Here is a 21,050-nt window from a genome sequence, read left to right on the forward strand (position 1 = left end):
TTTTTTGATACAAATAATATAAAGATTTTTATTCTAATTATGTACATAGAGGACTTCTCACACATGCTTCTAGGTGCAAAGATCACTCCACCTCCTGGGCTATTCCTCTGCAAACTAAGGAAAGGTCAGTTGCATCCTTCCTGTACAACCAGACATTTTCCCTCTCTGCCCTTTCGAGAGGCATCAGATTTACTGAGTAAGAACAAGAGCTCTGGAATCAGACAGGGCTGGATTCATGTAGCAAGCTCCTCATCCTCTCAGTGCCTCTGTGTGCTCATCTGTGTGTACCTTTTAGAGTTATGAGGACCCAAAGAAGTAATATAAAGAAAGTACTTAGTGCAGGGTCTAGAGTGGGGTCAGCATAACATCCAAATGTAAATAAGGTCACTTCCTTCAAAGCTTTCCCTTCTGCTGCACCTGTAGCCAGTACATCAGTGGAAAACAAAACAGCTTCATATGCACAAAGAGTAAAATCACACATGCGGGGTTAAGGATGATTTGAGACTAAAAGTACTTACTGCTGGGTTTCTAGTGCCCAGCCCTAGAGATGAATCAGACCCCAGGGATGCTGATGTCTAGCTACCTTTCATTCATTTTCTCAGGCCACATTTCTGGGGTGTCTGTGCTATGCCAATCACGCTGCTAAGCCCTTGGATAAATTATCAGCTTTCATTGTTACAACTCTTTAAGGGGGGAGTTATTGACATTCCCCATTTGCAGGGGAGGGAACTGAGACTCAGAGAGCCTGGGTAACTTATCCAAGGCCAAACAGCTAGTAAATGGCAGACAGCGCCAAACTCAGGTCTGTCTAGTTGCAAACTCATGCTTCCACCATGAATAGATAACATGTTTGGAGAGGTGGAAATGACAGAGAGTTTATTGACAGCAGAGCAGTTGGTTAGAGTTTCAATAGGGATTGACATTTGAGCTGAACCTTGAAAGGTGCACATGAAGGCTGACGGGACAGGGGACAGCACAGTGTGGGTCAGGCAGGGGCCTCGGTTCCTCCCATTACCAACCACTCCCTCATGCTGCACTTCCCCAAACAAGACGGCGTGGCTGGAGATCCCGGAGACAGTTGGCAAGAAACAGTGGTTAAATACACCCTCCTCTGTGGACAAGGCACTTCCAAGGCTTTCCAGAAGCCCAGTTGTATTTGTTTTTAATCTGTACATTCCATTTCACCTCAGTGAAGCACAATGATTTTTTCCTATGGTAGGCATTTAATAAATATTTAATTAATTTAAGTGCATTCAACATAGATTTTTAAATGAGAAGAAAAACATCAGATTGTATCGCTGTTTTTCCTCTACCTTGCCTATCTTCCAATCTTACCACCAGTGGGTCTTAACATTGAGTCTCTAAGATTTTGGATGGCAGTTAGGAATTAAAGCAGTTTCTCTTCCTTTTCTTAAGCACCAGCAGTTTTGTTGGAAAACACATTTGAAACTTCTCTTGTGTAGGAAACTGGACTGGGCACTTCTCAGGCCTATAGTTTGATTTGTCAAAGCACAAGCAGCACAGTGATTTAAAGTCTTCCATCCTCTTTGAACTGCTTGTTTAGAAAATACAGATTTTCAAGGCTTCCAAAACCGTGGGGCCTGGGGACGGTGGAGTAGAGGTGTCACTGACAGCACAGACCCCGGGCTGCTTGGAGCTCTGGTATTGGTCATATTCAGGCATCTCTGGAGCTTGTGACGGCTTTACCAGCCACATGGGCATCCTAGCATTTCAGAAACCTGAGCCAGTGAGCCACCCGTACTTGGCCTTGACATTGAGTTAAAATTTCACTCAGTTTGAAAGCAAACCTCAAATGTCCTTCCACGTAGGACATCACGTGTTTCCACGCAGCGTTGTGGTTTTCTCAACCCTGAATTCAAGCTGTTGCTGCACAAGCTCATAAATACTCTGTTCTTTCTTTCTTTTTTTTTTTTTTTTTTTTTGCTTTCAGGCACTAAGGGCAGCTTCTATTTTATTTCACTATTTCATTTTATTTTCACCTTGACAGCTGCCCAATAAAAGATTCAAGTGAGACCTCAAAGCCTGAGATCATCCAGATGCTAATCAGCAGTGCCAGCATCCCGGGTCCTAGAGGAAAACGAGCCCTGGCATGAATAATCTACTTTTTATGAGGATCCAGTGTTGACTTTTTAAATGGCTTTAGCTCTTTTTCTCAATGATTTTTTTAAAAGAAAAAAAAATCCAGGAAATTTCTAGCCTGTCTTATTGAACCAAAGTAGATTATGTGAATCTTCTGATCTGTAAGACATATAAAATATGTTTTGACCTAACCCAGCATCTGAGGGCAGAGAGTGCCAGCTCCTTTGTGGCTTTTGGAAGGCTGGGGCAACTGTAGTGGATGACACCAATCACAGTGTGCTTGCCAGTTTAGCTACAGTCAGGAATATTAAGCCTTATCTGATTAAGAGAAAGACAGGTAACCTATTTAAGATGGATGTAGTACTTCAAATGGGGAAATTTGGTTTTTATACTAATCCAGCTGGGAAATCAATCACAAGTAGAACTGTAGATCTTCATTATCGGCAAAAATGTGCATTTCCCCCCAGTGTTTATTCCCTTCCTTCACAAGATCTGGAGATTAGCACCTGCTGGAATCTTGTGCTACCTGTGGGATCCACATTTGATGTCGTTTTTCACATAAGCCACAACTTACACATTGAGTGGGTGGGGAGATTCAACAGCCACTTCCAGTCCCGAGGAAAATAGCGGAACACCATAAACTACCCTACCCCAGAAAGAAATAGGATGAATGAAAAGCTTCAGCCCAGGTGAGGGAGGCCTCGGATTCATGTCAGGAGAGGGAGGGAGCGTTGTATCCTTGGAACTCTGTCAGAAGCTAGAAGAAGGTGTTCTGAAGAAATACAGCTCCCGCCACCAGCAGACATGAGCCTGTGATCAGTTCCTCTTTCATGGTCACAGGTAAACTCATTTCTTGTAACTTGCAAGGATAGCACTAGCCCCAGATGTAAGTGATGGAGAAACACAAATTATCAGAAAAAAAAAAAAAAATTAAGAGAATAAAGCTAAAGATTATTTCTTAAAACACTTGAATTTCCCAATATGCCATCTTCATTATTTGGATTTCCTAAAGTTAAACACAGAACATAAGTAAAACAGAAATAGTTGAGAAAAAAGTTCAATTTTGCAGTTACTCCACATATACTAGAATTTTTTGTTTTGGCCTAAATTGTCAGTATGTTTTCCCTAGAACTATCCATAATGCTACGTCCGTTGTGGGGGAACATACGTGGCACTTTCACCACTATTCATCTCCGGGATGCTATTTCCCAGCTACACAGAGGCACTAAGTTACTTTTTTAAAGGAGATAGATCTGGCAGCAAAAAGTCTGCCTTCCTTATCTTTACTAAATGGGATAGGCTATGTAGGTGAGCCTGACCAGGTTAGGCAGAACAAAAGTCCAACTGTGGATGTGGAGACCCACTGGATTAATTCATGAGGGTCAGTAGCAAGGAAAGATGGATCTCCTTATGATTATTTCATAGTGGCAGCCACAGCCCACCTGATACAGAGATTATTATAAGATGCGGGGCACCAGGCAGGTCACCCTTCCCCAAAAACCTATCCCTTCTGATCTCACGTGGGGCACAAAATGTGAGCATTAGAGTGCTGGACTTTTTAACCATGATGTGCATGTATTTGATAAACACTTGCTTAATAGTGACTGTGGGCCAGACCCTACAAGGGGCTAGACGTGGAGAAGGGTCTTGAGTAGAACAAATAAGAACTAAAAGATTAGAGAAGAGAAAACTTCCATCTGAAGTGGCCTGGGAGGATGCCAGGAATATTACCGAAGGACATGGGCAGAGGAAATTGTCAGAGAAGAGATGTGCAGAAAGTACAGAGGAGGATAGAATAAACACAGGCGAGACTAGGCTGGGAGGAGCCTTCATGCCAGACTGATCAGGTGGGGCCGCATATTCTTGAGCAAGTGGAGATCAGAGCTGGGCTTAAGGAAGACAAAAGGCAGAGTGCAATGAATGGAGAGGAATCACAGGTAGGAAGATCAATTAAGAAGTTACCGTGAACACCTTCCAAAAAAGACAGAGAGAAGTGGGAAGAAGAGAGCCTACACTAGGGTCATGACCAGGGTCAGGGCGAGGAAAAGAGGGTTGTGGCAATGTGGTGGGAGAAGGGATGATGGAAGGAGAACATGCACAGCAAAGAGACAAGAAGTTCAGCTGTGGACACGCAGGTTAGAGGTGCTGGCAGAACCAGAGAAAATGGACCCTTCAACTAGCAGGTGCATATAAAGGCCCAGAGCCCAGGGTTGCTGAAGACAAGTAGGAGTCAACAGGAGCTGTGGGCAGAGGTCAGTGACATGGGTCTAGGTAGAAGTGACTTCATCCCTAAGTCTTCTAAAGTCTCCCATTTATGGAGCAGATAACGCTAGAAAGAATGCATTTAGGCCAGTCCTTGCCATTAGCCTAAACTCTCTTACCACTGGAAGAGGGTCCTGCTAATAAATCTGTGAGCGACATATGGGTAGCCTTCCATAAGCAAACTAAGTCCAGAGCCTAAGCTTCTGCTAAGAGAGAACACAGATGGATTGGCTTGACTGGGAGCTGTGGATGTTAGGGTACAGTAGACATCCATCAAGACCTAGGGTGGGGAAGGAGACAGGGAGATCCCCCTAGAGGGGTGGGAAGGATTGCTTCATGATTCTGTCCTCAGACCAATGGGAGAGGGAGGACAAGGAGCAGGAGGGATAAAGGAACTTAGGGTAGATCTGCCACCCATCCTCCATTGCTCCAGCACTTCTATCCTTCTAACTTTACAGGCTTTCTGCTTCTGTAGAAAAAGTAAGGCCAGGCACAGTGTCTCACACCTGTAATCCCAGCACTTTGAGAGTCCGATGGGGGAGGATCACTTGAGGCCAGGAATTCGAGGTCAGCCTGGGCAACACAGTGAGACCCCCCATCTCTACAAAAAAATTAAAAAATTTTTTAAAAGCAGGCAATGTGGTACAAGCCTGTAGTCTCAGCTACATGGGAGGAAGCTGAGGTTGGAGGATTGCTTCAGCCCAAGAGTGCAAAGTTGCAGTGAGCTATGATCATGCCACTGTGCTCCAGCCTGGGTGACAGAGGGAGACTGTCTCTAAAAAAATAGAGTGAGACTCTGTCGCTAAAAAAAAGAGAGAGAATAAGTGTGGCCTTTTATTATTCATGCAGAATTGTGAGATTTCAGAAACTCTCAGATTCATTCATTTCAACATCAGAAGACCTGAGTTCATGCCCCAGCTCCACTATTAGACTGTGATTGACCATGTCTTATTCTCCTTGGTATCTGTTCCTAGTAGCTAAGTATCCTCGAACAAATAGTTTGGCATCTCTGGCCCTACATGTCCTCGTCTGTGCAGTGAGAATTCCACATCACAGGCAAGATCAGGTGGCATAATGTATGTGAAAGTACCTTGAAAATTGTCTCACTATACAGTTCCTGGTAGGGGATTATTTGTGTGAAATTTCCCGTTACCTCTGAGAAATTAAAGAAAGAAAAACAATCCTGTGTTATGTGGGCCTGTTTATGGGATGATGGGGATAGCAGTATTTGCTTTTCTTCCCAATTTGATGGTCCACATAATTTTTTCTCTAGCCTACCTTCCTTAGATATATATTATTAGACTTACAAAGCAACCCAGAGAGTTTGGACACCTGTCCACAATGAGCAGCAAAGCCCCACCAGGCTTTCCCACAGAGACCTCCCGTCCCTCTGAGCTGGCCCACGGGTGAGTGAGGCTCAGCCCTAAGGACACCAGCATCCCCACAGCTTTGGTGGACAGCACAGGCATGCCAGCTGGGGTGCGACAGAGAGGAAGGTTATAGGGAAGTTACAGGCTTGGTTATAGGGAGAGAATTAATACATCAATGCCTATCAACACCTGATGGCATGTTTTGGTCTCCTTCAATTCTTTATCCCACAATACCTTAACACGGTGCTTGTCATATAATAGGTCTTTAATAAATATTTATCAAATTAAGGAAAACAGGAAATAAGTAAGAGCAAATCCTGATCCTGGTCTGCACAACTTTCCTGCTGATGATAGCATAGGCCCAGGTGACTAAGAGAACCCAGTTTAATCGTGTGAGTCACTGTGAAGAATAAGCCCCTGGCTGTCAGTGTCACCATGAAGGACATCAGTGGGGCACTAAAAAGCTGTGCACCGTTACAATACATTCTCAAAGCTTGAAGAGGAAGGGTGAGCTTACTGAAGAACACACAGTACACTGGCTTGCTCGGGCTGCCGTACCAAAGTTCACAGACTGGGAGGCTTGAACAGCAGACATTTCTTTCCTTACAGTTCCGGAGGCCGCGAGTCTGAGATCAAAGCGTCAGCCGTGTTGTTTCCTCCGAGGCCTCCCTCCTTGGTTTGCAGGTGTCCGTCTTCTCCCTGTGTCCATCTTCTCCCTGTGTCCGTCTTCTCCCTGTGTCCTCAGGCGATCTTTCCTCTGTGGGTCTGTGACCTAATCCCCTCTTCTCTTTTTTTTTTTTTTTTTAATCCCCTCTTCTTTAAGGACACCAGTCCTATTGGGTTAGGGTCACCCATGTCACCTCGTTTTAACTCGATGACCTCTGTGAAGGCCGTGCCTCTAAGTAAGTCGCATCCTGAGGTGCTGGGGGTTAGGACTTCAACATAAGAATTTGGAGGAGGACATAATTTAGCCCGTAACAGTCAACAGTCGTATGATAAACAAATAATCTTTCCCTAATGTGTATATTTTGTATGCTAGGTTTTTTTAGTTTGGAGATTTTATAAGAAAAAAAATCATTCATAACTGTCATTCACAGTGGATTTCATGTTGACACTTTTTTTTTTTTTTATGTTTTAGGTCCACCGGGCCCCAGGGGTCCAAAAGGTGACAGAGGATCCCAGGGACCCCCTGGTCCAACTGGCAACAAGGGACAGAAAGGAGAGAAGGGGGAGCCTGGACCGCCTGGCCCTGCGGGTGAGAGAGGCCCAGTTGGACCCGCAGGTCCCCCCGGAGAGCGTGGCGGCAAAGGATCTAAGGGCTCCCAGGGCCCCAAAGGTTCCCGCGGTTCCCCCGGGAAGCCCGGCCCTCAGGGCCCCAGTGGGGACCCAGGCCCCCCAGGCCCTCCAGGCAAAGAAGGACTCCCTGGGCCCCAGGGCCCTCCTGGCTTCCAGGGACTGCAGGGCACTGTGGGGGAGCCTGGGGTTCCTGGACCTCGGGGACTGCCAGGCTTGCCTGGGGTACCAGGCATGCCAGGCCCCAAGGGCCCCCCCGGCCCTCCCGGCCCATCAGGAGCAGTGGTGCCCCTGGCCCTGCAGAATGAACCAACCCCGGCACCAGAGGACAATGGTAAGTCCGAGTCCTCCCTCCAGCCAGGGGGACAGGGCAGTGCATGTGCTTGAGACTGAGCCAGCCCCTAGTGTGTGGCCCCACCCATGTTATTTGTTTTTGTTTTTGTTTGAGACAGGGTCTCACTCTGTCACCCAGGGGGAGTGCCATGGCGTGATCTCGGCTCACTGCAACCTCCACCTCCCGGGTTCAAGCAATTCTCCTGCCTCAGCCTCCCAAGTAGCTGGGACTACAAGCGTGTGCCACCACGGCCAGCTAATTTTTGTATTTTTAGTAGAGAGGGGGTTTCGCCATGTTGGCCAGGCTGGTCTCAAACTCCTGGCCTCAAGCCATCCGCCTGCCTTAGTCTCCCAAAGTGCTGGGATTACAGGTGTGAGTCACCACGTCTTGTCCCCCGCTCCATATTATTTAACAGCAAAGGCATCTTAGGGGCTGGCACAGGAGCCCTGCTGCCGAAACAGGTCTCCACACCAGTCGTGTGTTTCTCTGTAAACACCATCAGATTCTCTAGCACAGATTGTTTTATGTAGTATGTATGTATGTATGAATGGAACAGGGCGTCACTCTGTCACCCAGGCTGGAATGACGGAGTGAAGTGGTGCAAACATAGCTCACTGCAGCTTTGACCTCCTGGGCTCAGGCGATCTTCCCACTCAGACTCCTGCGTAGCTGGGACCACAGGGGTGTGCCACCACACCTGGCTAATTTTTTATTTTCATTTTTTGTAGAGACAGGGTCTTGTTATATTGCCCGGGCTGGTCTTGAACTCCTGGTCTCTGGCAACCCTCCTGCCTCAGTCTTGCAACGTGCTGGGATTCCAGGTGTGAGCCACAGCACCGGCTCTTGCACTTGTTTATTTATAGGGGGCAGCCCTCAGAAGACAAACACAATGCAAAACATTTCCTTCAGGGAAGCCTGCGGCTGGCCACCCTGACCACTCTTGCCTCGTTTTACATCCTCACTCTGGGGATAGATGGGCTCCCCCCGTTAGCTCCATCAACATGCGGATGGAACCCTCAGCTATTGATGGCTACAGTTAATTTCTTTTTGAGGTGTTAGATGTTATGGTGCCTTCTAGTCTTTTGATAATTAAACCTTTGACAAAACTCAAATGTTTGGTTAGCAACCAAGCCTATTTTTCTCTCCTTCAACCCAACCCCTATTCTACTTGATTTTGGTCGGTGAGGCCTGGGTTATCTTTGTTGATCCATGAGCCCAGTTTTGGTGCTGGGTTCTCACATCCAACTGTTCATAGGTTCCATATGATTCCAGACTGACGCTGAACATCTGTGCCTGCCCTGCTTCTTGTTGTTGCTTCTGTTATTTCTGTCATTGTGAAGACGGATCCAGACGCAGAAGAACAAAGACCCAGTCAAAGGTCTTTTCCAGATTATGTGGTTTCGGCTTGTGCTCTGCAGTCCACTCTGGGCTCCTGCTTGCTGCGAGCACGCCCGTGAACATCAGCTGTGGGCCTCGTGCAGGGACGCTCAGGCTGCTCCAGCAGGACCACAGTTTTGGCCTCTGAAACACAACTGAAGAAAAGCAGAGTGCTTTCTGTGATTTTTTAATCAATGTTTTGCACTTTTGCATTCCTAGGCTGCCCGCCTCACTGGAAGAACTTCACAGACAAATGCTACTATTTTTCGATTGAGAAAGAAATTTTTGAGGAAGCAAAGCTTTTCTGTGAAGACAAGTCTTCCCATCTCGTTTTCATAAACACTAGGGAGGAACAGGTATGCCTGCCACATACTTGGTCGGGGAAACTATAATTTAAGGATAGTTTACATCTGGAAATTGCAGGCTAGTTGGGGATTTGGAGAGATCACGAATTCCTAGTCACGTAAACATGGGAGGCAACATTACAGAGATTTGGATTTCATCCAGTGGCTAGAAGCGTTCATGGCATTGGAATTGTATCTTCATGATTCTTCCTGGAAGGTATTACTTATCAAGCCTGGAGATGTGTGGCTCCTTCTGGTGGCTGTTGAAATAATTATAATGCAGAGAAGCTTGAGGGCTGCCACCAGGCACCTGTGGGGGCAGAGACAGAGGCATGAACACTGTAGGGATGGAGTGGGGTGCAAGGGACCACGCACGGCCCCAGAGGAGTCAGGAAGAGCAAAGAAGGCTGAGGAGGCAGGGCCCACACATGGTGATGCTAGTGTCCACTCATTAGACCCCTTCTGTATGCCAGGCACTGTGCGAGGCATCTTCTCCCTTAAACCTCACAACAACCCTGGAACGTAGGTATTATTATTGTCCTCATTTGACAGATAGGAAAACTGAGGCCCAGCAAGGGTTATGCAGACTGAGACCAAAACTGCGGCCCGTCTAGCAACAATGCAGCGCTTTCTTTGATACCACACCATTCCAGCAGCCTCCTCCCTTTTCCCTAAGTTATCTCCAGCAGACACAATCCTGTAAACAGATGTTTCCTGTAGTAACTGACTGGAATGAGCACACGGCAGAGAGTGACCAAGCACCTGGGCTTTAGAATACACAGACCGGGCCCAAGCCCATCTCAGCTGCTTCTCATGCTTGTTCAATGGGTGGTTATAAAAGCTTGAAGACACACTGCGTGCAACACACTGCACATGGGGCCCAGCCCAGAGGAAGTGCCCAATAATACCATGACTATTCCTATGATTAGGACATGGGAGAAAGGGGTGGGTGGTAGGAGGAGGTGGAACCAATGGACATTCACTGCGTTGTCTGCATGATTTAGAGGAAGAGCCTCACTTTAACATCAGTTGTAAACTTGTAAGAAGAAAAAGGCAAAGCCCCCCAAACAGTGCAAAACAGAGCAACTAGCAAGAAAAAAGCAGAAAGCAAAAGCAGGCTACACGTTCTAACAAATATCCTCTTTTAAATTCTCCTTTTTTCTAAATGTTAAATAAAAGAAGAAGGCCTGAGACATCTGTTCTGAAAAATAGTCACGCACCATCCCTGGTTTGTTTTTCAGCAATGGATAAAAAAACAGATGGTAGGGAGAGAGAGCCACTGGATCGGCCTCACAGACTCAGAGCATGAAAATGAATGGAAGTGGCTGGATGGGACATCTCCAGACTACAAGTAAGTACTCAGAAGCTTCCAGATTGGTGGTCGGGCTCTCACTGTTCTGTTGTCGCTTCTTGCCTGACTCCCAACAGTTTCTTCCTTAATGACCTCATGTCCTAGACGCTCCTCCCAAACTGGGGCTCCTGGTACTAGTTGCGTATTTCCCCTGGAGAAATCGTGGTTGACAGTTGATACGCTGTCAAATAAGGCTTTCCTTTCTTCTTTTCATGGAGTGAATTTTTTTTCATTTCTAAGGAAAAAATCATGAAACTCATAAAACCACACAGCGTAGTACTTCTGGTCGAGGCATTTTCTTTAAACGCTATGGGAAAGCACGATGAAGCCCAGACAACCTCAAGCATGATCAGCGTTCGCCCCAGGCGTGTTTCCAAGAACTGGGGAGCTCCCTTCAGGATCACACTGTGGATGCCCCTGACAACCTAGTTGGGCTTCTAGGCAGAGTGTGATTAGAAACTACAGATGTGTAATTTTCCTGGCTCACGCCTGTAATCCAGCGCTTTGGGAGGCTGAGATGGGCAGATCACTTGAGGTCTGGAGTTCAAGACCAGTCTGGTCAACATGGCGAAACCTCGTCTTTACTAAAAAAAAAATACAAAAATTAGCCAGATATGGTGGCGCATGCGTGTAATCCCAGCTATTCAGGAGTCTGAGGCAGAAGAATTGCTTAAATCCAGGAGGCGGAGGTTGTTGGGAGCCGAGATTGTGCCACTGCACTCCAGCCTGGGCCACAGAGCAAGACTCCATCTCAAAAAAGAAAAAAAAAAAAAAAAAGAAACTACAAATGTGTGATTTTCCTACACATAGGAAGTTAAAATACACCATAAACAAAGTTGCATTTGCGGGATAACCATCCCCTAGAGGTTTGAAGATTCCCTATAAGTCCCATGTGACCTAAGTTCTATGAAAGGAGCAACAAAGAACAGAATCACTTTGAGGTACCTTCTCAGCTAACCCAGAAGTCTCCAGGATCTCATCTTACCCCAGGGGATGTTAGCCCCTTCCCTAATTCTAACTATGACTGTATTGCATCAGTTTGATTTTCACGTCTCCGTACTCTGACTTTGCCTCTAACAGGTGTGAAAATTGCAAGGAACTGTAACAAATGAAGCAGAATTTATTTAAAAAAAAAAAAAACCCTCTGAGTAACCTTTAGTTTGCTGGAGACAGAGAGGCCAGACCCTGCAGAGGCTCCACCAGGCACAAGAGCATCACCGCATTGGAAGCACTTTCTGAGCACTGGGCAAAGGCCATGGTGTGGCCTCTGGGGCTGTCCCAGGAGAGGAGAAAACAAGGGTGTTTCAGGCCTAAGACAGTCTCATGGCCATGGAGGCCTAGGCTTGTATCAGCCGAGCAGCAAGGAGGAGGGTCAGAGGTGATGGAGAAGCCAGATCGAGTTTTTAAAATGTCCCTGTGTGCGTGTGCATGTGCATTTGGATAAACAGGCTCTTTCGTACTTTCAAATTCTCCATATGAGTAAGATCAGAGGATAAAGGAGGAAATCAGAATAAGGCCATCTCTCTTATTTTTGTTTGTTTTTAAGAGACAAGGTCTCACTCTGTTACCCAGGCTGAAGGGCAGTAGCACGATCATGGCTCACTGCAGCCTCTTATCTCCCCAGCTCAAGCGATCCTCCCACCTCAGACTCCCAAGTCCCTGGGACCACAGGTGCACATCACCACACCCGGCTAATGGTTTCAGCTTTTGTTTAGACGTGGTCCACTATGTTGCTCTGGTTGGTCTCAAACTCCTAGCCTCAAGTGATCCTCCTACCTTGGCCTCCCAAAGCACTGGGATCACAGGTATGAGCCACTGCAACTAGCCAGGCCATCTCTTTATAAAAAATAAACACGTGGCCAAATATTGATTTGAAACATTAGAAGATTTTAGGTCTGCTCTGAAGATTTAGACTTCCCTTAAGGGCAAGTGGATGTCTGCTGCAGGCCTGTCAGAGACCCGTCTGCTTCTCTGCACCTGTCCTGGGGAGAGGAAGGGGTGCCCCCTGGCATACTCTGGCACTTGAGAATTTGCCTGATGAGCCAAGGAAAGTGCCCAACACATCAGGGACACACTTTAGGAGACCCAAAACGGTTGCAGGAATCACCATCTGAAATGGTAGCTGTAGAAGGTTGGAGCTGGGGATGGGAGACAGAGACTATTTTCTTAGAAAGACAAATTCTGCTTTTTTGACAGCCGAGAGTGCCAGGGCCTTTTTTTTTTTTTTTTTAAAGAGAGTTGGGAGAAGCTGGAAAAAAAATCATCTTCACTTTTTTCACTGCCATAAATGCACAAAGGTCTGGGTTAGACTCACTAAGAAATTCAATCTTAAGCCTTTCCTCAAGAAAAAAACTGGATTGGCCCATATGGAATGGATTGGGCTGGAACATGACTGTCTGTGCCAGCTCTCCCAATGTGACATTTTTCTCCTCTTCCCTGGGGTCCAGCAAGAATGATATGATTTGGATGGAGCGCACCGGCTTGGTACCCAGGACCTGAGAAGAATGACGTCACCAGACACCTCACTGGGCACCCAGTCCCCAACCACAGCCATTTTGGAGCCTCCCAAATCCTCAGCTCTGCACCCCAGCCACCACACAGGCTGTGCTTCTCGTTTTCCACCCAAAGGAATACATAGGCACATAAAAATCCCCAGGATCAAATTTTGAAAGCAAGAATAAGTTAGGCAGGCATGTTTTGAGGGCTCAATAACCAAAGGCTAATTTAATTTGACATATAATAATAAACATTGCACACACTAGAAAGCAAGCCAGCGCAGTCAAGGGAGAGAGTGCATGCTCCAGCGTCAGCAAGATCGGGGTTCTGGGTCTTGAACCAGCAACTCTCAAAACTGCAGGGCCTCATGAGAGTTCCTCATCCCCGCAAAACCTCCATGTCCCCATTTAGAAGATGAATTTTACAAAAGTACCTATGTCAGTATTGTGAAAATCAAATGTGATATCTGTATGTAAAGCCTTTAGTACAGGGCTTGGCACGTAGGAAGTGCTCGAGAAATAGTACCTCCTGGTATTGGTCTATTATTACTATTATCATCATAATTATTATCATATTAGTTAGCAGTTGCTGATAAATACTACATAGCATGTATATATTTTACAGTATCCTGATTGGGATGTCCACACAGTGTCTTACTCAAGTCCCACAACAGGTTTGTGAAGAACACAAGAAAAACGTTCTCTGCATGGCCAGGGAATGGGGACTGGGCTTTAGGCTCTCAGGGGTCTCCCACGAGTATAAACTGCCCCAAATATGTCTCCTCCCTGTCAGACCCACTTTTTTTTTTGGAGATGGAGTCTTGCTCTGTCGCCAGGCTGGAGGGCAGTGGTGAGATCTCGGCTCACTGCAACCTCCGCCTCCCAGGTTCAAGTGATTCTCCTGTCTCAGCCTCTCAGTAACTGGGATTACACGCACCCCCCACCACGCTCGGCTAACTTTTTTGTATTTTTAGTAGAGATGGGGTTTCACCATGTTGGTCAGGCTGGTCTTGAACTCCTGACCTCAGGTGATCCCCCCGCCTCAGCCTCCCAAAGCGCTGGGATTACAGGCGCGAGCCACCACACCCAGCCATCAGACTGACTTTTACTCGCCTCGTCTTTGCATCTGTGGCCTCTAAGCGTTGGCCCATCCACCTCCCTTACCCCTGCCACCAGCAGTGATTTCTGGAACAGATCATCGCAAGAGACTATTATGAACAATTATTCACCAAAAAATTGGATAACCTAGAAGAATGGATAAATTCCTAGAAACCTATAGCCTACCAAGACCGGATCCAGAAGACATAGAAAGCACAGGCTGAGGTGGGAGTATCATTTGAGGCCAGGAGTTCAAGACCAGCCTGAGCAACAGAGCAAGACCCCCATCTCTTAAAGAAAAACAAGGAAAAAAAAGGAAGAAATAGCCTGGCCAGCCTAATAACAAATAAGGAGATTGAAGTAGCAATCAGAAACCTCCCAAAAAAAAAAATAAGCCCAGGACCAGATGGCTTCACAGCCAAATTCTACCAAACATTCAAAAAGCATCAGTCCTTCTTAAACTCTTCCAAAAAATAGAAGTCGATGGGCCTGGCACCATTCCATCCCTTGCCCAGGCTAAGAAGAATTAAGTACCACTGCTTTCCCCTTACTCTTTTCTCCCAGCACACATACCATCCTTTTAAAACGGTTCGTGGGTTTCGTGGTTACTGTTAAAGAGAAAATAGACGAGGGGTAAAAGGCTCTATCCTCTGCGTCTCGGCCTCACCTCGTTTTTCATGCTGAGACCTGGTTGTGAAAGAGAGTGCTGGAATGGACAGCAACAGTGACATGGAACAGAAGCCAGAGGCTTAGGGGACACACAGATTGAGCTCAGGCCTATTTCCTATGAAACACTCAAGCTGACTTGCTGAATCTTATGGCTCCTTCTGCACTGCAGCAGGACAGGACCAGCTGAGGGGAAAGGGTGGCGTGAGATGCCAGCTGCAATGGCCCAAGACAGTTCCAAGGATGGGTCCCCAGGGGCTTTGGATCCACACACCAATACAATTTCAAAAGAAAGATTGGCAGGTCTGACACAGATCAGCAGGATTTTATTTGCTGATTAAGGACAAGGCTTTAAAAAAGTACCAATCGGCAAATCTCAACATTAAAGAAAATAGTAAACCTGTAATTATTTCCAGGAAGAGACGGCTGGCCATCTTACATTCACACACACACACCACACCGTCCTTATTCTTCTCCTTTCACCAGGTCCTGTGAAAACTTCATTGTTGGTCAACACCCAGTCCGTGACTGGAGATTAGAGTCCATTGGCCCATAGTCTCATGATAACATTTGATGAATTACCTTGAAGTGTCTGCCATGAGCCAGCCTCTGTGCTGGGCTGCAGGATCTTTTCTGGAGTGTTGGGGCAGCAGTGTGAGTGAGCAGTCGTCATTGGGATCATGTTTTAAAAAGGCAGGTTTCCGGGGCCATGTCACAGTCAATAGAACATAGCAACCCTAACTGTGGATACAGCAAAGAACAGGCCTTCAAAGGAGATTTCAACATTCCCCTCTCAGTTACTGATGGACAAATTGATAGGGATATAATAGACACAATCAACTAACTTGACTTATTTGATATTTGTGGGACATTTCACCCAACATCTGCAGATACATATTCTTTTCAGGTGTGTGTGGTACATTCACCAAGATGAACTATATTCTGGGCCATAAAATAAGTCTCAATAAATTTAAAAGAACCAGAACTATAAGGCCAGGCACGGTGGCACATGCCTGTAATTCCAGTACTTTGGGAAGCGGAGGCAGGTGGATCACCTGAGGCCAAGAGTTCGAGACCAGTGAGGCCAACATGGTGAAATCCCATCTCTACTAAAAGTACAAAACATTAGCCAGGTGTGGTGGCAGGTACCTGTAATCCCAGCTACTCAGGAGGCTGAGGCAGGAGAATTGCTTGAACCCGGGAGGTAGAGGTTGCAGTGAGCTGAGATCACACCACTGCACTCCAGCCTGGGTGAGACAGCGAGACTCCATCTCAAAAAAAAAAAAAACTAGAACTATATAGAGTATGTTTTCTGACCAAAATAATTAAGTTAGACATAGATAGAAAAATATCTGTGAAATCCCAATTATTTTAAATCACACATTTCTTAATAACCCATGAGTCAAAGAAAAAAAAATCGCAAAGGAAATCTGAAAATGTTTCAAAGAAGATGAAAACATATCAAAATATGTGGAGTGCAGCTAAAATAGTATTTAGAAAGGTATAGGTATAGCTTTAAAATACATATATTAGAAGCATTGTTTAAAGGTTGAAAATCAATTATCTAAGCTTCCACTTTACCAGGGTAGAGAAAGAAGAACAAATTAATCCCTAAGTAAGTCAAAGGAAGGAAATAATAAAGACTGGAAAGCAGTGAAATAGAAAGACCAACAGTAGAAAGGATCTATAAAACAGGAATATGTCAAAGTTGATCTTTTCCTTTGGGAGGCCAAGGCAGGAGGATTGCTTGAGCCCAGGAGTTCGAGACCAGCCTGAGCAACATAGCAAGACCCCATCTCTACAAAAAACTTAAAAATTAGCTGGGTGTGCTGGTGTACATCTGTGGTCCCAGGTATTCAGGAGGCTGAGGTGAGAGGATCACTTGAGCTTGGGAGGTTGAGGCTGCAGTGAGCTGTGATCACACCTCTGCATTCTGGCCTTGGCTTTTTTTCTTTTTTCTTTCTTTTTTTTTTCCAAGACAGAACAAGACTCTGTCTCAAAAGAAAAAAAAAAAAAGGGCTGATCCTTTCACTCTTGGTGTAATGAATGTAGGTATAAGCATGTCACTGTGCAGACTGTCATTGTTAATGGAGGCTGCCTGCTAGACCTGTGGGAGCCGAACACATATGGGACCTGGGTACTGCCCACCTGCTCAGCAGAATGCTAAGGGAGCTTTTTTGCCTACCCTGCTTGCAGTTGCCTACCTTGGATCACCAGAGATGTGACAGTCTTCCTGAGAATCTCCCAAACACACTAGAAGCTCTTCTGTTCCTCTGTCCACAGGACATCATTTGGTGGGAGTGTGCTATCACAATTACAAGTCACAGCTTTCATCTTCACATCACAAAGATAAAATGTGCCGCCTTTCTGTCTATGCAGACTGCTTCATATAATATCATACATTGTGCTTTTAGTTTTTTGTGTTTTATTTTTTATTTTTTAAGATGGTCTAGTTCTGTTGCCTAGGCTGGAGTGCGGTGGCACAATCATGGCTCACTGCAGCCTCAACCTCCCAGGCTCAAGTGATCCTCCTATTTTAGTCTCCTGAGTAGCTGGGACTTCTGGCAGCAGCCACCATACCTGGCTAATTTATTTTAAATGTTTTGTAGAGATGGGGGGTTCTCACTGTGTTACCCAGGCTAGTCTTGAACTCCCAGCCTCAAGCGATCCTCCTGCCTCAGCCTCCTGAAGTGCTGGGATTACAGTGTGAGCCACTGTGCTAGGCTGAATTAGAGGATGCTAAAGGTTCTCTTCCAGGCTCTTTCATTCTACGGTCCTATATTCTAAATTCAATTTTTTTTTTTTTTTTTTGAGATGGAGACTCGCTCTGTCGCCCAGGCTGGAGGGCAGTGGTGTGATCTTGGCTCACTACAACCTCCACCTCCTGGGTTCAAGCGATTCTCATGCCTCAGCCTCCCCAGTAGCTGGGACTCCAGGCGCCTGCCACCAGGCCTGGCTAATGTTTGTATTTTTTTAGTAGAGATGGGGTTTCGCCATGTTGGCCAGGCTGGTCTTGAACTCCTGACTTTAGGTGATCCACCCACCTCAGCCTCCCAAAGTGCTGGGATTACAGGTGTAAGCCACTGTGCCCAGCCTCTAAATCCTATTCTAAATATCTTATATTTAGATATATATATACTTGATGTGTGTGTGTGTGTGTTTCCAGCTCACTAGAGCAGTCAGTCCAAGCATTTCCAAGATTCCTGGTGTACTCAGAGTATGATGTCCAAGTACATGTATGTGCTGCTACCACTCACTTCTGTGACATGTGTATGATAATGTAGAATTCGGGGCTTTGAGCCCCAGACTTCAGCCATTCATCTTGCCAGAATCTACCTGTGAATGAGGTTAAGGCACTGTTTAAGCTGACATTCTTCTCCAAAATATATACATTATGCTTATTTGACATGTTATGTGCTATTTTATTATAAACACGCAGACTGAGGGGTTTTCCCGCAAATCTCTCCATGTGATTTTAGCTTTGCTGAAGAGATGCTTTGAGACTCTGGGTGGTCAGTCCACAGAATAAATTGTCCCTGCAGCCTGCCTTCAGGCTACCCACTTTCCACCCATTCTGGCCTACTGCAGTCACCTCTGCTCATAGAACTGCATTCTGCTTTTAGTCCTAAGGAAAGCCTTGAGCACTGTATGTAAGGAATTCCAGTGACCTGGAAAATCAAATGGAGAAAGGTGATAAAGATTATCTCCTTTCTTATCACTCAGTTATTTCTCTGCCTGGTTGTTACATCCTTTTTATTTATTGAACTTACAACGACTTAAAAGGAAACGCAAAGGGAAAATATTAAGCAGGACTTCTAAGCCCAAAGAAGTCGTAGTTATACAATTTCCCAATTAACTGAGAAATCAAGAATATCAAATATCCTATCATTATACATTCAGGAGTCATAGATCTCAAATTTTATAAACAAAAGTGGAATCAAACCCCCTCATATTACTGGCAGAAATGAATAAAATGTACATCCACAAGATCAAACTACTCAGGCATTGCTGACATCTCCAGAAGAATCTCACAAGGTGGAAAGAGTTACACAAAAAAAGCAAATGTGAAAGTAAACTACTTTTCCTTCCAACTTCATCTCTATCTGGTGTCGGGCTGAGATTGTCACAGGCTGAAATGTTGAACTCATTGTGACTCGTCTGTTATGTAAGCTCTAAGAGTTGGGACTTTGTCTCTTCTCTGCACTGCTATGTTGCCATCACCCAGATGATACCTGGCTCATAGCAGGAGGGCTATGGATGCCTGGTGTGAGTGAGTGAGTGAGTGAGTGAGTGAGTGAGTGAGTGAGTGAGACTATTTTCTAACTCTCCCTTCTAAGTAGCATCCCATTTTTACTCTCACCAATCGATGGTTTCCTCTGAATTCTCTTTCATCACTAGGTTTATTTAATTGAGGCCACTCGATTAATATCTATATTTTTTTGAGATGGAGCCTCCCTCTGTCACCCAGGCTGGAGTGCAGTGGCATGATCTTGGCTCACTGCAAACCTCCACCTCCTGGATTCAAGCGATTCTCCTGCCTCAGCCTCCCAAGTAGCTGGGCCTACAGGTGCCCACCACCATGCCCAGCTGATTTTTGTATTTTTAGTAGAGATGCAGTTTCATCATGTTGGCCAGGCTGGTCTCGAACTCCTGACCTCAGGAGATCCACCTGCCTCAGCCTCCCAAAGTGCTGCGATTACAGGCATGAGCCACCACACCCAGCCGTCATATTCATTTTTTTAAAATCCCAAAATACACATTTGGTGTCGGGGAGTCAGTTCTACCCTGTCCCCATCCTTTGACCATGGACTTCAACCGTCCTTTCACGCTGCCCTCTGGTTTTGCGGGTCTTATTGTCCAGACATGCAGGGCCATACAGGCTGTCTTCTCGGGTGACCTGAGGACACTCTGTGGCCAGTGCGGTAATGAGTCATTGTTTATGGGAAGCACCCTCTGCTGCAGATGTTCTTCCAGACCCTCCACGTGAGGCTGGCTTGTCCTCTCAGGCAGCAGCTGCAAGCTTCTGTGAATGAATCTGCTTCTTAGACAAGGTTGAGCCTTCAAAGGGTAAGTCTGGAAGCACACCTGATTTATTCATGGAAACAGAATCAAGAACTGTTATCTGTGGCAAAGTGCTGTTCCGAGCCACAGCATCCAAGTTAAAAGCCCCACGTGAACTCATCCTAAAGAAACTTGTTTTTAAGAATCTCTCTCTCAAAAAAGGCAGTGAAATGTAGGAGTCATTTTCAGTAAGATTAAATTACTATTTATTTCTAAAGCGATCAACCTTCTACAACTCAGCCAGATAATCATAACCAGTTATTTGTAATTGTAGGTTCTTGTAAATGTATTTCAAAAGTCTTTCACTTTCTCTTCCTGGCTCTTGGACTTGTTAGAGGCAAGATATTGAAATGTACAAGGTCCCTCTGGGTTCTCACAAGACCGTGTGTGTGTGTGTGTGTGTGTGTGTGTGTGTGTGTGTGTATCATGTCCTCATAATGAATAGATATTCACACACATATATGCACTCATGCCCAGAAGTGAGCATTCCAGTACACATTAGAAAATCATTCATCTAACTGTCCCAAAGCAAGATCCACTCCCTCCGCATTGTGATGAACCAGCGTAGTGAGTTTGGTTCATGGTAGCAAAGATCACAGCCCTGCAGGGAGATGCTGCATTACACATTACTCTCCAAAACAGCTCCTCCTTACTCTGAATAAGAACACGTACTGCTTCTTAAACTGCATTTTCATTCCAGCATAAGTGACATGCTTCAGTTTTGTTTTTTTATATTTCTCTGCTGCTCTTGAGTAAAGAAAAGCTGTGCATTACTGTGCAAATAACATTCAATTTCTATTTTGCTAAAAGAAATTGGAAAGCTGGACAGCCGGATAACTGGGGTCATGGCCACGGGCCAGGAGAAGACTGTGCTGGCTTGATTTATGCTGGGCAGTGGAACGATTTCCAATGTGAAGACGTCAATAACTTCATTTGCGAAAAAGACAGAGAGACAGGTGAGCCGTAGATGGGATTTAAGAGGGAGCTGCCAGCTTATGTCCTATGAAAGGGTGAGGGGTGGTGAGTACAAGGGCCCTGAATGCAGGCTCTGCAATTAGGTTTCAGTCCTGGTTCTGCTATTTATTAACTGGGCAGGTGATTAACCTCAGGGGAATAGTAATAGCATCTTCTTCACAAGGTTGTTGTGAAGATTTAAATAATAAGTGTGCCTCACATGTAGGAAGTACTCAACGAATGCTAAACTAACTGACCCAGATAAGTATCTTATATTGTGAGTTAATTGTTCTTTAAGATATAGCACCAGCCGGGCACAGTGGCTCATGCCTGTAATCCCAGCAC

The 21,050-nt window shown here is 45.6% G+C and overlaps 1 protein-coding gene across 1 annotated transcript in view; it reads left to right on the plus strand.

The window, feature by feature from the left end:
* Positions 1-21,050, plus strand: part of COLEC12 (collectin sub-family member 12) — a 181,077-nt gene that overhangs the window by 158,146 nt on the left and 1,881 nt on the right. The window contains exons 6-9 of the mRNA XM_011996358.1: positions 6,871-7,359; positions 8,956-9,092; positions 10,322-10,431; positions 20,562-20,707. Of these exons, the coding sequence (XP_011851748.1) occupies positions 6,871-7,359; positions 8,956-9,092; positions 10,322-10,431; positions 20,562-20,707 (882 nt within the window). The remainder of the gene's footprint in view (positions 1-6,870; positions 7,360-8,955; positions 9,093-10,321; positions 10,432-20,561; positions 20,708-21,050) is intronic.

This window comes from Mandrillus leucophaeus, unplaced genomic scaffold (genome assembly GCF_000951045.1).
Source record: "Mandrillus leucophaeus isolate KB7577 unplaced genomic scaffold, Mleu.le_1.0 Scaffold51, whole genome shotgun sequence".
NCBI lineage: Eukaryota > Metazoa > Chordata > Mammalia > Primates > Cercopithecidae > Mandrillus > Mandrillus leucophaeus.